Below are 17899 nucleotides of genomic sequence, written 5' to 3' on the forward strand. Positions count from 1 at the left end.
AAGTCATGGTCATATGGCTTATTAGTAAATAAACTATAACTGGAATCTCTATTTTTGTAACACACAATTGTAGAGGGCTGAAAGTCCAAAAAGATATGCTTGAATCAAACAACTGAGCACTTAAGGCTAATTACCTATCTGCTGTGAGATAATGACTCTATTAGCATATATTTGGATAAATGGCTCTTCTCACTGTTGGTGCTTGCTGAATGCTTGGAAAGAAAGGCAAGGATTGGAGGGTGTTGGGAGAGATGCCAGAGGCACCTGGCTCCGGGACAAGGAGGAGGAGACTGAGGCTAGTGACTCTGGATCCCAGAATCCAGGAGACAGCTTTGGCAAGCCCCCTGGCCATTTGCCTACCTCCTTCACTTCTCCCCGTTGACTCTGGCTGACCCCAAGGCCCTCCACGAAGCTAGCCAGTACTCTACACACAACCAAGTTAATGAGCATTTACTGAGCATCTATTGTGTGTCAGTTACTGCACTCAGTGCTAGGAATAAAAAGAATGGTAAAAGATAAATCCTGATATCAAGGAGTTTCCAATTTAATAGAAAACTATGCAAACTATGTAAGATATATATGATAAATCTGAGTTAATCCCAGGCACCAGCATTAAAGGAGAAGAGGAAAGATTTCATGCAGAAGATAAGATTGTTTCAAGTTCTGGCCCAAAATATCTCCTTCTAAGATCAAATCAATCATACTGAACCACGCCAAATTAGATAATTTTCCTGTCATATCTGACCCTTAGAATGGTGAACTTGACTGTCTCTAGTAGACTTTCCTTCATTATGAGAGTAGTGTGGGAAAAGAAAGCAGTATTTAGAAAGAGATCATTTTAATTCAAGAATTGCTTGGTTTTACTGTAGTTCTTATTACTGAATGTATGATTCACTAATGCAACGAATCTTTATTAAGTGTCTCCTTTGTGCAGGCATTGTACTAAGTACCAGAAGATTTTATTTCTGCTGGGGAAGTTTGTTTTACTAAACAATGTGATTTTTGCCTTTTTGTAGACTTCAAAAGAACGAGAAGAGCATCTTTTTCAGTTGCTTGAAGTAAAACCTATACTATGTCTTGTATCCTTGTACTTTTGTGACTTCTGTTTGTGAGATTCAGTATTTATCTTTTTTTTTTTTTTTTTTAGGACTAGAAAATGATCTCAAATGATTTGCATAAAGATGATAATGGAATCTATGTGAACTAATTAGATCACCAATTGAAATTCTATAGAACAAGAAGATGGTCCAGGAGAAGGCCAAGAATAGACATAATTGGCAGATACATCTGGATGAAAATCCAGCAAAAGAAAACAAAAAGGAACTGCCAAACAAGTAGGAGGGGAAAGAAAAGCATCATAAAAATCTAGGGGAAAAAAAGCACCTAGTGTTCTTTCCATAGCACTGCAACATAAGAGTCTCCTATTTTCATTTAAAACCCTTCAAATAACCACTTTTAACTTATCAAAAAGGTATTATTTCACTCATCCTGCTACCTAAGTGCCCCGAAACTACAAACAAAAAGTACTAAATTTATCTGAAAATAACAAATGCCTAATGAATTCTCTATTCAAATATATGCTCATCTGGACATAGTCTAAGTATCCACCAGTCTTAGCCCAAGAAGAATTCAAAGTAAAATTCTTGCTAAATAACTTCAAGACCTGAACACCCTTTGCTCTGGAGTTCCGACAAAACTCAGATACTAGTAGTCTATTACAGAAGAAATATAAGGTATCTCTGTTCAACCTTTCTTTGTTAGACCAGGCCTGGCATACAGCAAGCATTTATTAAATGGTTGCTCATTGACAGGATCACAGACGCTGTCATGAAGACAAATGAATTTCCAAACACTTATTTACCATAATTTCTGACCCAGGATTCCATTTTTTTTTCCTTTCATAGTCTTAAAATTAACCAGAAACTACATAAATTTTTGAAAAAAAGTTAAAAGATATCCATCAACATTTTCAGATCCAATGATCAAAAGAAGATATTCCTATTCAACCAATTCATAAGAAATTTAATGAAAAGGGGCAAAATGTTAATTTATGTTTATGGAAAGAAATAAGGACAAACTAAATAAGAGATAAAGGATTATTATATATACTAAAGAAATTTTTCTTTTTAAGTGATTATAATTCTTTGTTGACAGTAGCTATATAATACAAATTTATTAAATTGAATGCCATGAAACAGACCAATACTAAGATCATTTATTGACAGAGTCGCAGACCATCAGAGCTAGGAGGTTCCTTAAAGATTATCTGGCCCAAGAGCCAAGATGGCGAAGTAGAAGGAAACAATGCAGCTGAGATCCTGTCCACAACTCCTCCAAACAAATGTATACCACACCACACACACACTGATGGAGAAAATCACAGCTTAGAGAAGGAGAAAGAGAAAAGAAAAGATTTAAAAGCTAGCAGTTGCGACAGTGTGGCTCAGACCTTAGTCTCAAAGTAAAGTCTTACTTCAAAGAGCACTGAACCTACCCTACAGAGGCATAATAACTAAAACAGGAAACCCAGAACAAAGAGGATCCTAAAATCCTGACATTCTGAGATAACATAGTTTCTCAGGTAGATGATTGGAACAAAGTCCAGTAGGAATCTATGCTTTCTCAAACTCAAACATAGATCAAGAACTTGAAGAAGTCAGACCAGGGGGCAATAATAAGATTTCTGCCATGGATCAAACCCCTGTGGAAGCACTAAAAGCTTACATGTTCCCAGTCTGTTTCTAAGATCCTAGAATAAAACAACATTTAACACTCCAAAAAAAGGAGCAGCAGCACCAGCCCAGAACTTTCTTCCAGAAGTGTGGGAGAATACAATCCTAACATCAGGTCAGGAAACAGGCTAGAAGAACAAGTAAACAAACAAAAAAAGGATACCAACATAATGAACTATTGTGGCAGGAATGCTAAAGACAAAAATGCAAAGGAAAATTACTCCAAAATATCTACAAGCAAAGTCTCAAGAGAAGAACACAGCTCAGGAACAAACTCAAATAGAATTTCCAGAAGACATGAGGCAAATATTTTGGGTTTGTTTTTTTTTTAACAGTTTAAAAAATGTTTTACAGAAATGACTAGCAGGATGAATACAGAGAGGCTTGGAAAGACTTACATGAACTGATGCTAAGTGAAATGAGCAGAACCAGGAGATCATTATATACTTCAACAACGATACAGTATGAAGATGTATTCTTTGACAAAGAGACCTAATTCAGTTTCAATTGATCAATGATGGACAGAAGCAGCTACACCCAAAGAAAGAACAATGGGAAATGAATGTAAACTGCTTGCATTTTTGTTTTTCTTCCCGGGTTATTTTTACCTTCTGAATCCAATTTTCCCTGTGAAACAAGAGAACTGTTTGGTTCTGCACACATATATTGTATCTAGGATATACTGCGACATATTCAACATATATAGGACTGCTTGCCATCTGGGGGAGGGGGTGGAGGGAGAGAGGGGAAAAATCGGAACAGAAGTGAGTGCAAGGGATAATGTTGTAAAAAATTATCCTGGCATGGGTTCTGTCAATAAAAAGTTATTATAATAAAAAAAAATTTAAAAAAATGTTTTACAAATGGAATTAGAATACATGAGGGAAAAAAGTGAAAAGAAATGATAGCTATGGAAGAAAAAAATTATAAAGGGAATTTATAGTTTGGCACAAGTAGTTCAAAATTTTGCCTAAGCAACAAATTACTTGAAAATTAGGATAGATTAATTAAAAATCAGTAACTCCATTTGGCAATAAAAAATATTAAAAGAAACTCAAAAGACTTTTTTTTTAAAGTATGTAAAGTATCTTATAGCAAAAACAAGGGGCTTAAAAAACAGACCAAGGAGAAAACTATGTAAAAATAGTTTGACTAACTGTACACTATGACCATTTTAAAAAAGAGAAAGAGAACCTAAACATCCTACTTTAAGATGTCATAAAAGAATGCCCAGATCTCTTAGAACCAAACGGCAAAGAAGAAATGAAAAGAATTACTTCCTGAAATGGGTTACCTGCCCAAAATAAAAAACTCCCAAGAACATCACAGCTTCCAAGTCAAACAAAAAATATTACAAGCAATGAGGATTCAAGTACCAAGGAGAGACAGTCAGGACAGTCAGGATTACACATAATTTAGCAGATTAAAGAAAGAATAAATCCTAAACAAAACAAACTCTAAGAATGTACAAAAATCTAAGTCCTTTTAAAGTGGCAAAGAATGAGAATCTAACTGTGTGATGATCAACTATGACAGACCAAGCTTTTCTCAGTAATAAAGTGATCTAAGACAATTCAAACAGACTTAGGATGAAAAATGTCATCTGTATCCAGAGATCAAATCATATTGCTGGACAATATTAGAAGGGAAACAAGAAACTAGGAAAACATTTTCACAGTCAAAGGTTCTGATAAAGGCCTCATCTCCAAAATATATAGAGAATTGTCTCTAATTTATAAGAAATCAAGCCATTCTCCAATTGATAAATGATCAAAGGATATGAACAGACAATTCTCAGATGAAGAAACTGAAACTATTTCTAGTCATATGAAAAGATGCTCCAAGTCATTATTAATCAGAGAAATGCAAATTAAGACAACTCTGAGATACCAGTACACACTTGTCAGATTGGCTAGAATGATAGGGAAAGACAACGCAGAATGTTGGAGCGGATGTGGGAAACACTGTTGGTGGAATTGTGAATATATTCAGCCATTCTGGAGAGCAATTTGGAACTATGCTCAAAAAGTTATCAAACTGTGCATACCCTTTGATCCAGCAGTGCTACTACAAGGCTTATATCCCTAAGAGATCTTAAAGAAGGGAAAGGGACCTGTATGTGCAAGAATGTTTGTGGCAGTCCTCTTTGTAGTGGCTAGAAACTGGAAACTGATTGGATGCCCATCAATTAGAGAATGGCTGAATAAATTGTGGTATATGAATGTTATGGAATATTATTATTCCGTAAGAAATGACCAGCAGGATGATTTCAGAAAGGCCTGAAGAGACTTAAAATGAACTGATGCTGAGTGAAATGAGCAGGACCGGGAACTCATTATATACTTCAACAACAATACTATATGATGATCAATTCTGATAGCGTGGCCTTCTTCAACAATGAGATGAACCAAATCGGTTCCAATAGAGCAGTAATGAATTGAACCAGCTACACTCAGGGAAAGAACTCTGGGAAATGAGTATGAACCACTACATAGAATTCCCAATGCCTCTATTTTTGTCCACCTGCATTTTTGATTTCCTTCACAGGTTAATTGTACACTATTTCAAAGTCCGATTCTTCTTGTGCAGCAAAATAACTGTATGGACATGTACACATATATTCTATTTAAAACATACTTTAACATATTTAACATGTATTGGTCTACCTGCCATCTAGGGGAGGGGGTGGGGGGGAAGGAGGGGAAAATTGGAACAAAAGGTTTTGCCACTGTCAATGTTGAAAAATTACCTATGCATATATCTTGTAAATAAATAGCTATAATTAAAAAAACATATCATACTGTTGATCAAAGCATACTATTTTCATTTTGCTGTTTTTTTCCTTCATCATTTTTCTCTTTTGTTCTGATTTTTTTTCCCACATGACTAATATGGAAATATTAGTATTATGTACATATAGAACATATATAACCTATATCAAATTGCTTGCTATATCACATTGAGGTAAAAGAGAGAGAAAAAAATTTGCAACTAAAAATCTTACAAAACTGAATGTTAAAAATTATCTTCATGTGCAATTTGAAAAATAAAATGCTATTAAATTGGGAGGGAAGAATGGGAATCTGAGTGAGGGCTTATAATTTGGAGAATAGATGAATTAATTACATAAATATAATGGAATATTATTGTGCTCAACTCGTTTAATGACCAACCAGGATTCCAGAAGACTAATGATGAAACATGCTACCCACCTCCTGATAGATGAAAAATTCAGAAAACAAAATGAAACAAATGTATTTGCAAAATGGCAAATGTGGACATTTGTTTTGAATGCCTATATATCTTCATAACAGAGTTTACTTTTGTTTTATTCTCAGTTGGGGATAAAGTAGGGAGAGGGAGAATTAGAAGGTGTATCTTGTTCAATTACAACAAAATATTTTTTTTAAAAAGAGATTATCTATTCTAATTTTCACACTTTAAAAATTAGGAGGAAAGGAAGATCAAAGAAGGAACTTTGTTTATTCAAAATTACAGGATTCAATAATACAAAACAAACCAAGTCTTCTGGTTCCAAGTTCAGTGTTGTTAGCCTATGCCACTAAGGCTTGAGATGTGCTTCACTTTTTATGGGACCCAACATTGCATTGAGTTGAGTTTGCATCTCACAAAACTGAATCTGGAAAAATTCAGATGGCATACTCTACAAGAAAGAGAACAAGGTTCTGCCCCACTAATGAACAGGAATTATGGCATTTCCCCAGATTATCTTTTAGCCTAAGTGGATCATATGGGAGACCCCTAGCAATGGCAGAATTTGTAAATATAAATTATAGAATAAATTGCGTTTTAAAAACTCTGTCAGAAACTAATTCGATCTACATTAAGGTTTTAATGTTGTGCAAAACATGGGATAATTAGTGCTTTGAAATTTTAACTGACTTCATGAAAGTGACTGGTTAACTTACTGGCACAGCCCATTTCTTCAAATATACAAAACACCCTGTGCCTGTCTGGTAGAATACTCTATACATTTTTCGTAGTACTTTAATCAATCTTTTGATCTTCACTTAATATTCACTCATGGATCAGGCTTCTGGTTAATCCAAAAACTTTAATTCGATCCTCTGAAATGAGCAGACTGAATAAAGCAGGGAGGTTGGTTAAAAACTGAATACTTTCTAGGTACCACTTGTCTGAAGGGCTAGAACACAATAACTCAGATGGCTAAGAATCAAAATATCACCCTGGATTTAAGTATAGTCATATATATGGATTTATTATAATAACCAGATCAAGTTATTAATTCAAAATTTTAAGAATTCATCTAGTCTTTGTAATTTCTTCTACTTTGAAAAAAAGAAAAATGACAAACTAATTTGAATTGTGTATATCCCTGAGTTATTTTTTTTGTTGTACTCATTTTTATCCTGCTGCAGTACTGGGAAACAACATAAACAAAAATTATTAATTATTATACTACATCTTTCTCTCTGCTCCACTGGGACACTTAACCCTTAGTGTCCTAGTGAATGCACTATTTATACAAATGGGATGTGGAAATCAGAGTGCAGCAATTTTCATATCAAGTCATCAAATTCACTTCTCACTTCAGTAAAAAATAAACTAAATATAAATCAATTAAACACTCTTGGTTTCAAATTTCCACATCTGAAGAATAAAGATTAAAAATGCCTACTCTACCTACCTCATAGTACTGTTAAGATCAAATAAGATTTAAGCATTCCATCAACTATAAGTATTATATAAATGAAGAGGAAGTCAGTACTCTATACTGACCTAAGGACATAAGCTTGAACTTCTTAAAAAATGTCTATATTCATTTTAACTTTTTTCTGTTACTTGCTGCTTTCTCATACATGTGGAATATTGAATTTGCAGATCAAGCAGCTGCTATAACCTAAAGAATACAATATTCTTATTTTAAAACAGAAGAAAGCCACTTCTTAAGTTATTTTCTTGCTATTAATATAATAAGTATCTTGCCTTAAACACCAAAGGAATTCAAAATAGTTTCATTTCAAACTCAACTACTTAGGTGGTTTCAACCCATGCTTCAGGCCAGCTCCTTTAAATGAAGAGACACCACCATCTTGTGGATACTTCAAGCATTGCTGCTAATGAAATTCAAGAACTGAAAATTATTTGAACCTATTTCTTATTGCTTTAACTGCTACTATACATTATGAGTACTGCATAATTTACATCCATGAATACAAATCAAAGCATACTTTTCTTTATTTTCTTAGTTTTTCTTGAGGGCTTTGACCTTTGTTTTCTATCGCAACATGACTATTTTAGAAATAGTTTGCATCATTATACATGTATAAAATGCATTAGAGATTGTTTGCCTTCTCAATGAGGAGGATGAAGGATAGAAGGTAGGAAGGAAAAGAATTTGGAATTCAAGGTGTTAAAAATGAATATTAACACCTATTTTTACATGTAATTGGGGAAAAATAAAATATTAAATAAAAGGTATATAAACGTTTTAAAAATAAAATTTAATACAATTCATTTCCTGAAATTTAAATGAAAGATTTTCTGAAATACATAGTTTGTAGAGTTAGATATAATATGTATACACGATAAGTGCAAATACCTTACACTACTTACCTTGTTCTCAAATGGAGCTCCATAATAGCCATCATTTAGCCCAAAAATTATTTCATTCTGGTTGCGAGCATGAATCTAAATGAAAAAAGATATACTAAAATTGGTTAATTTTTCTTATGCCTATTAAGTTTTTCTACAGACAACAAAAATAAAAATAGGTCCTAATAACTTTTTTTTTAAATGAATGGTGCTCCAGCTCATTAGGTGATTTAAACCAAGAAAGTCATTTTAGTTGACAACCTTGTTCTCTGGGGCTCCCCATTCCCCCATATTTTTCATCTCAAGATCCTTTAACATGTCTTGTTCTTTCTTTCTTTTCCCAGCCTCAGAGGTAGTAATTCTCCTTCCTTTTCAAAGCCATCCCTTTAAAATGCACTTAATCTTCTCTCCTGCTATTTAATTCCAGTAGCATACTTCGCCAATTATCCTCTTACTTCAACTTCTTACTATCAACTGCTTTTTTTCCTTGCTGGCTTCAGAATATGCCCATCCCCCTCATTCAAAAAATCTTTACTACATCCTACCATCTTTTAAACTATCATCCTATGTATTTTTCCTCCTTAGCCAATTCCTTAAAAAAAATGTCTCTGTTTGCTACTTTATTTCTTCTCTGCCTCAACCTTCAATCTTTTACAATCTGATCTCACTCAAAAGAAAGTGCTTTCCTCAAAGTTATCAATGATTTCTTGACCCCCGAGATGGTCTTTTCTCAGTCCTCATTCTCAACTTATTTGCTGTTTTTGACACTGCTGATTCGTCTTTTGTCTTGGACCCATTTTTTCTGGTTTGTGACACCTCTCTCTCCTAGTTCTCCTTTAACTGACTGACTACTTCAGTCACCTCTGCTGACTCATCTATATCATGCCACCTAACAAAGAGTGTTCCCCAGACTTCTATCTTAGGTCTTTTTCTCTCCTCCTTTTATATTCTTTTTTGAAAACAACATTACTTTCCAAGGGTTTGAGTCCCATCTCTATGCAATAAGTCCAAGATGTATCTATCTAGCCCCAGGGCCTCCTCCGAGCATTAGGCCCATATTATCAATTATTGATTAGACATTTAAAACTAGATATCCTTAGTGTCCCAGGGAAGGCACTATTTATACACATGGAATGTGTATAAATTAAACTAAATAAGTCCAAAATTCAACACATGCACTGATTTTTTTCTCTAAATCTTTCCCACTTTCAAACTTTATGTCAAAGGTACCATCAACCTTCCAAAATCTCATGTTCATAATGTTGACATTATCCTGGATTCTTATGTCCTGCAATCAAAGAAATAGGCCTTTTCTGTTTCTCAAGATGACACTACATCTCCTCTCTCCATGAACTGAAATAAATGCCCTACCCTCCATGCCTAAAAAGCATTTCCTCATTACTCCACTTTTTAGTTTCTCCCTTCCTTTTAGAATGGAGCTCAAGCATCATATATTTTTTTTTTTAATGGCTGAATATGTCAAGAGTTAAAAGCATCATCAGGGTCACCAACCTAGAAGACTAGAAGGATTGTGTTACCTTTAACAGAAATAGAGAGGTAGGGGAAAAATAAAAATATTTCTCTTTGACATATGAAGTTTTAGATGGAAATGGTACAACCAGTTTGAAACAACTAATAGGCTATTGTAAACTAGCTTGAATGTAATATGTGAGGGTCACCAAGTTGGAATGTAAAGAGAAGAGCCTAGGATGCACTATGTTACATACACCATTGGGGGGAAAGAAATGGATGACAAACCAACCAAAAAGTCTGTAAAGTTTAAGATATTGTGAATGTACTAGATCTGACAACTGTTTACATTCATAATTTAAAGGAGATGGAAAAATCAAAGATGAATTTGAGACTATGAACCTCAGAAATTTGAATGATAATTGTACACTCTAGAGAAACAGGTAAATTTAGATGAAGGGCAGGTTTCAAGAAGATAACAATAGAAGACATGAAGGGTCAGAACTGAGTTTGGGAGGAATCAATGTCAGGGTAGATAAGAAAATACAAGAAAGGCATGGTCATATATTTGTATTTATTCACTTTAAATTTATACCATATAAACTTATATTTGTTTTCTCTTCCGTTAAAATGTAAGGTCACTCCAAGTAGGAATTGTTTCATTCTTTATATTCAAATCTTCAATGCCTACCACAGTGTTTGGAACATAGCAGTTAATAAATGATTGCTAATTGACTTATATACAGAAGCATGTAGTCAGTCAGTGGCAAGGAAACAGACAAGCTAACAGAGTAATCGAGACTACGTATAAACATCAATCCAAAATTACCTGTTGACCCATGTATTTTAGTCCATCCAGAGAGACTTTCCACTCAATCAGCAGCTGGAAGAGATCTTTCTTTCCACCCCAGATTCTTACCACAAAACAGGATACTGATGTGTCAAGATGGTCAGGCATTATTCCAAAATCAAGACTTCTCCAAGTTGGATTCTATTGATTGGGGGAGAAAGCATTTAAGTAAAAAATAACTTTTCACAATTATTTCATCCAACGTACAAATTATTCTCACTTTAAAAACTGAACAGTCTTTGAAGTATCTTATGGAGTCACTAAGTGAAATAATAATGCTCCAATTAACATCCAAGAGGTTACAATAACATTATTTATTAAAAAAAATCATCAAAAACACACAACATCTCAGATAGCTATAATCATGAGGAAATAAAATGCTTCTAGGGAGTGAATTTTACAGATAACTAAATTTATGCTTTTAAAATTATTAAAACTTTTTTTTAATGTATGCAACAAATCTTCCTAAAAATAATAGCTTTAAGAAATGACAAGCAGGATGATTTCAGAAAAACCTAGAAAGATCTGCATTAACTGATGCATACTCAAGTGAGAATACTGTACACAGTAACAGCAATACTGTTTGATGAAGAATTGTGAATGATTTAACTATTCTCAGCAATACATGAAGATGATCCTAAAGGGCTAATGATAATAAGGTCTCGAGGGGAAAAAAACTACTATGGTTTGAATAATGATTGAACCATGCTATTTTTCATTTTCTTTTTTTCTTTTTTTTTCTTTTATTCAAGGCTTCTTGTGCAAAATGGCTAATATGAAAATATTTTACATAATTGTATAATCTCTATCTGACTGTTTACTATCTCAGGGAGGGAGAAAGGCAAAGAAGGAGAGAGGAACAGAATTTGTAACACAAAACTTTAAGTAATTTTTTTTAATAGCTTTCATTTGTCTAGCACTTTACAATTTATAAAGTGATCTTCCTATAAGAATCTGAGACAGGTCAAATAATCATTATCTGTCCCATGTTACAGATAAAGGAAAAAGAGGCTAAAAGGTAAAAGTTATTTGCTCACAGTTACAGTCTCTTAGCTCTGTCCCTCTAGCTGTTCCACATTCCTGGAATACTCTCCCTCTTCCACTATCTACTAATCTCCCTGGCTCCCTTTAAGTCCTAACTAAATCACTTCTTTTACTAGAAACCTTCCCCAACTCCTCTTAATTCCAATGTGTTTTTTTTTTTTCTTTTAATTATGCCCTACTTATCATCTACATAGTTTGGGGTGTGTGTGTGTGTGTGTGTGTGTCCTCTATTAGATTGCATAGTCCTTAAGGGGAAGAACTGTTTTTCACTTATATTTAGAATCCCCAGCATATAACAAAGCACATACTGGGGACTTAATAAATGTTTACTAAATGAATGAATAATGGCAGAACAAAATGAAAACCTGGGTTTCATTTGTCCACATCCAGTATGTTTTCTAATATTCCAAAGTGATGCTAACAAAATATATGCCTGACTAAATAAAAAATGCTAAACACAATTTAATCTTTTTTTATTGTTGTCATGAATAATATTATGAACTGTGATATAATGGAAAGATATTTGTTCCACTCCAATCAGACATCAATTCTATCTTATTAATTTTTTCCCATTTTAACAAGCACTTGGAAAAAAGAGAAAGAGAAGAAATGGAGAAGAAAGGAAAAGTGGAAAGGCAACAATAACAAGAAAAAATGATAAAATCAAACAAATTCCCATGTTGCACATGTCCAAAGCACAGGTTTCATTATATATCTTGAATCTACAACCTCTCAAATATTATTTTTAAAATTGTTATCAAAATCTACTTAAAACAACATTCCCTAAGGTCAGGGCAAGATTTGTACTTGGAAGAAATGAAAATTAAAGCTACTACCGCGCATTGTCCAACAGAGGTGCAAAGTCTTCACATTAAACATGAAAAACTTTTTATAAAATGTGCCATTTGCTGTGCTTAGGAGAGCAGAATTCTCAGGCATTAAATATATACTTTATTCTATAATAAATAATGTAATACTTATGTAATAGAGCAATAATAATGTAACTACAATTGCACCCTTTGATCTAATCATTTTATTACCAGGAAAATACATTGAGGATAGATCATTCTAGACAAGAATATTCATGGCAACTATGATCATTAAAAAAAAAAAAAAAAAAAAAAAAAAAAAAAAAAACCAGAAAACAATGTGTTCAATGATTGAATAATGGCTGAAAAAAAATGGCATATGTTATCTAACACTATTCTGACAAAAGAATGATAACTGCTGATCTAGATTGATAGGAGTTTCTTCATTCCTATACCAACACAATCACAAGTTCAGTCCTAAGTTCTTAAAAAAATAACTATAAAAAACAAACTGGAGAAGAAAATGGGGGAAAAAATTGGAAAAACAATGCAGTATCTTTGCCAAGAAAACCCTAAATAGAATCACAAAGAATCAGACATGACTGAAATAATTCAACATGAAAAACAAAAACAAAATTTATACTTTTATTTCTTTTTCTATTCTTTTTTTCTACATTTAAATTTTGTTGTTAATGTTTACAAAATTTAGCATTTTAAAATGTATGCATATGTAAATCTTTAATAGGTTAATGTTATGATTCTTACAAAGTACTAAGACAGTGGAATTGATGAGACAATAATTACCTAATTTAGCATGGTTCAGTATGATTGATCTGATCCTACAAGTAGATGTTATGGGACAGAACTTGAAACAAGGTACTAAGTGGAATTGAGGAGACAATGGGTTATTGATTTAATCCTACAACAAATAATGGTTTCCTAGTGACATAATGATTGGACTATACTCAGTGCACAGCATATAAGCAAGAAGCTCTCAGGGCCAGACAAAAAAGCCCACAAGCCCACTCTGGGAGGCGGAGTCAGATTCATTCCAACTTCCACCTTTGTAATGGCTGGAGATTTGGAGGAAGAAAGGCTGAAGATGGCAGAGGCAAAGGACTAGTGGCAAGAGCTTTGGGAACCAAAAAGAGAGATAGGCCTCTAAGAAAGCTAACCGGGCCCAAGGAAGGAGACAATACTTGGAAAGAGAAAAGAAAGGATCTGGACTTTAACACCTGGCTGCATTTGAGGTGATTATTGAATGGAACTGAAACTAAGGCTGCCTCCAGAAGCTCCCCAAGAAACCTGTTCCCAGAGAACATGATATTTTAGAGAAGAACATTGCAAGTTAAACTCTAGGTACCCAGTTACTTTTTCTATTTCTAGCCCTGACTTTAGTTTTCTACCAGACCTACTCCCTTGCTTGCTTCTAATCAGCTCCAAATAAATAAGCATTTATTTATTGTGTGCCAGATACTGTGCTATATATTGGGAATAAAATATTAAAACAAAACAATTCATATTCCATGAGGAATAGAGCTCACATTCTATTATATTTATATAAATTTACTCAACTTGAAACAGTGATGTCATGGATTCAGGATTTCCTTCTAGTAATAAAAATTATAATCCATCCTATGTCAATCTTGCTATGACCACTTAGAAATTCACTAGGGATTCCACATAACATGCTAAAGGACTTTCCCAAGCTGTTCCAACATTTAAGGAAGACTAGGAGAATATTCTAGCCATTCACATCACTTTTACTATACAACGAGCCCATCTTCTTTCTGTCATAATAATAGCATCCTTTAGGAACAGCTAGGTGGCCCAGTGAATAGAGCACAAGTCCTGAAGTCAGAAGTATAGAGGGCTGGAACTCTGGAGAAGTATACTTGAAACAAGGTGTTAACTCAACAGAACTGATGAGATGATGGTTCTCTAGTTCACATATATACTTAGTACTTAGCATGGTGATATAATGTTTCTCTAGTTCATACATATTCAGTATGTGGTAATGATGTAATTATACTAAGATATATAAGGGCAGAGAAAGACTGGAAATGATTGATTCCATGTTTGACCAGTCACATGGTGGCCCTCCTGCCTCCTTCACACCTCCACTAAGACCAAGGACTTGAGCTGATCCTCAAGTCCTTAAGCTGATCCTCAAGTCCTCCAGAGAGCTAGTCCAGACATTACATTTTGGGGTCCAAACATGGATATAAGAACATACACGCAACAGTTCGACTGACATGATCGTAAGTCCCCTTGATCCAGAAATAGGGTGAGCATAAACATAGACAAGCAGGAAACTTTGGTAAAGGCTAAACTAGTCACTTTCTTTTTTTTTTTTTTTTAATTTGAAATGGGACAAATATTAAGAAAAGAGTCTCCCCCATCCCGAGGGAAATATGCAAAATGCATAGTTAGGTTAATAAAGAAGCAAGGTTTGTTGGTAACTTGGAAGCTGATCACTGGACTCTATACAATTGGCTTTAAGAATCCCACAAGTTCTAACAAAGCAGCTGAAAAGCATGGAGAACTGGACAAGAATAGCACTGAGGAAATTAAGGGGTGTGGTGCTTCTCACTTTCACAGCTCAGTTACACCCAAGCAGGCACCATTAGGGTATTCCCCATCTCTTGACCATCCTCCCACAATTTCACCTTCATGGGTGGAGGGAGGAAAAGGAAGGGAAGGGCAGTGACACCATCAGCACCACCCATGAAGGAGCTTTGTCCATCTCCTATGACACAACTACAAAGGGCACTAATTAAAGCTAAAAATGAAGGACAAGTTACATCTGATTTAAAAATAAAAGCATACCCTGTGATTGAAGAGTTTGACTCTTTAGGTCAAGAAAAAAGAAAATACGCTCTGTTTAATCTAGAAATTATCAAAGATCTGAAAAAGGCTTGTACTCTTTATGGGTCTATATCGTCTTATGTTAAGATGATATTAGAGCATTTGGCTTTTGAAATTTTAACACCTAATGATTGAAAATTTATAGCAAAGACATGTTTAGAACCTGGATAAAACTTGTTGTGGCTTTTTGAGTATAGTGTACTCTGTAGAATACAAGCCCAACGAAATAGGAAACCTGGAGTTAATATACCAATCACTTCTGACCAACTACACAGGTTTTGCTTCTGCTGCTATCAAAGCATGGGGCAGTCTCCCAGGAAGACAATATAAAGGGGAAGCCTTCCCCAAAATAGCACAAGGTGCAAATGAACCCTTTGGTGATTTCGTAGGACCTCTGTAGACAGCTATCAAACTATTGATGAAAATGTAGCAACAGAAATTATAAGACAACTTGCTAAAGAAAATGCTAATGAGGTTTGTAGAAGAATTATACTAGGACTACACAAGGTTGCTCTAGAGGAAATCATAAGATGCTGTGCCACAGTGGGCACAAATACCTCTTAAACCCAGGTTATGATGCAGACTTCTCAAGATCTGAACATGAAAATACAGGGTCCCTTTTGGCAAGGGACTTCCAGAAAGACTCTCCAATATTTTCAATGTGGTGAAGTAGGGCATCTGAAAGTTCAATGTTGGCATGAAAGACAGGGTTGGAGAACAAGACCCAAAACCCTATGTCCAAAATGCAGCAGAGGCTTCCACTGGGCATCAGAATATAGAATGACTCAGGAAACGGGAAGTGGAGACCAGCCCTGGGGCCCCAGGCAAAAAACACTTAGGGCATGATGACAGCCGATGTTACACCCAGAGAGTCTTTAGAAGTTCAGTATTCCAACATGATCAATCAGCCAGGAAGCAATCTAATGGGAGAGAGGGATTACAATTGGGGAGAATAGAGTTGTATGCCATTGGGACTACTGAGATATATCCTCTGGAGAGGTGAAGTTTGTCCCTGTCTGGGCTATAGATCCCTTGCCTCCAGGCACAGTAGGCTTGACCATTTCAACTCCTGAGAGTGCTTACAAAACAGTGTCCATCCATATATTGATGTGGAAAACTGGGGAATGTGTAGCTAACATCCCAGTCACTAATACAGGTAGACAATGTGTGACTTATCACCCAGGAGAAGTAGTAGCATCAGGTTTACTGATACAGACTCCTAATAGGCAATCTGGTGATATTTACCCAGATTTTGACTCCAAGCAGCAGAATCCAGGAATATTCTTGACAGCAGCTGTGACAGCTAACCAACCTATGCTCACTATGTAAATGGCACACCACTGGAAGGGTAGGTAGACACAGTTGCAGATCATACAGTCATTAGAGGTGCTAGCTGCCCCAGTCAATGGCCAAAGATTAAGGCAGACACCTACATGTCTGGCGTAGGAGGATCAATAACAGCTGAAGTTAGTACTACCTCTTTGAGATGGATATTTGAAGGTGAAACAGGAGTTTTTTACTCCTTTTGTAGTTGAAAAAATCTCCATCCATTTGTGGGGAAGAGACATTTTATATAACAGTTAGGATTACAAATGAGTACTTCGGTTTTTTAGGCAGGGCTGCTGTTCAAGGCCTGCCAACATTTTCACCTCTTCCTATCCAATGGAAAACTGATACACCAGTATGGATAGAACAGTGGCCTTTAGTTAGTCATAAAATTCAGGCCTTATTAGATATAATACAAAGCAACTTGACCATGGACACTTACAACCTTCTGCAAGTTCTTGGAATTTCCCTTTATTTGTTGTAAAAAAGAAACCTGGACAAATGGAGGATGTTGACTGATTTGAGAAAAGTAAATGAACAGATGGAAACTATGGGAATTCTTTAGTTTGGACTTGCATCTCCTACTCAATTGCCTAGAAAATGGCCTCTTTGGGTTATAGATATTAATGATTGTTTCTATTCTATCCCTCTAGATAAGGAGGATATGAAAAGATTTGCCTTTTCAGTACCCAGCGTTAATTTAGTAGAACTTTATAAAAGATATGGACAGTTTTGACACAGGGAATGAAAAATACCCCTGCTATATGTCAAATGGATGTGGCTGAAAAGCATTTCCAAACATTATGTTATTATATTACATGGATATGATATCTTGGGTGTGCACCTGAGGAGCAAATGTTAGAAGCATAGCATGTCTACAAAAGGCCATAGAAACACTAAGGAATTACAAATTGCATATAGCTCCAGAAAAAATTCAAAGGCATACTCCTTTTCAATATTTAGGATATGAAGTATATCCTAAGATGCTTACAGTACAAAAACTTTCTTTAAGTACAGAGAAGTCGAAAACCTTAAATGACATTCAGAAATTGATAGGAGATATCCAATGGATGCATCTAGTGTTAGGCTTAACTACCTATCACTTACTACCATTATATGACATTTTAAGGGGAGACAATGCTTTAAACTCATCATGCCAGCTTACAAAAGAAGCTCAAGAGGCTTTGAGAGAAGTTGAATTGGCTTTATTCAATGTGGTTGAA

At 34.9% G+C, this 17899-nt stretch overlaps 1 protein-coding gene across 4 annotated transcripts in view; it reads right to left on the reverse strand.

The window, feature by feature from the left end:
• Positions 1 to 17899, reverse strand: part of UVRAG (UV radiation resistance associated) — a 397709-nt gene that overhangs the window by 291465 nt on the left and 88345 nt on the right. For all 4 annotated transcript variants that reach the window (XM_031961363.1, XM_031961361.1, XM_031961364.1 and 1 more), the window contains 2 exons: positions 10609 to 10770; positions 8331 to 8405 (listed from right to left, as the gene is read on the reverse strand). In XM_031961363.1, the coding sequence (XP_031817223.1) occupies positions 8331 to 8405; positions 10609 to 10770 (237 nt within the window). The remainder of the gene's footprint in view (positions 1 to 8330; positions 8406 to 10608; positions 10771 to 17899) is intronic.

Source organism: Sarcophilus harrisii, chromosome 3, assembly GCF_902635505.1.
Source record: "Sarcophilus harrisii chromosome 3, mSarHar1.11, whole genome shotgun sequence".
NCBI classification, from domain to species: domain Eukaryota; kingdom Metazoa; phylum Chordata; class Mammalia; order Dasyuromorphia; family Dasyuridae; genus Sarcophilus; species Sarcophilus harrisii.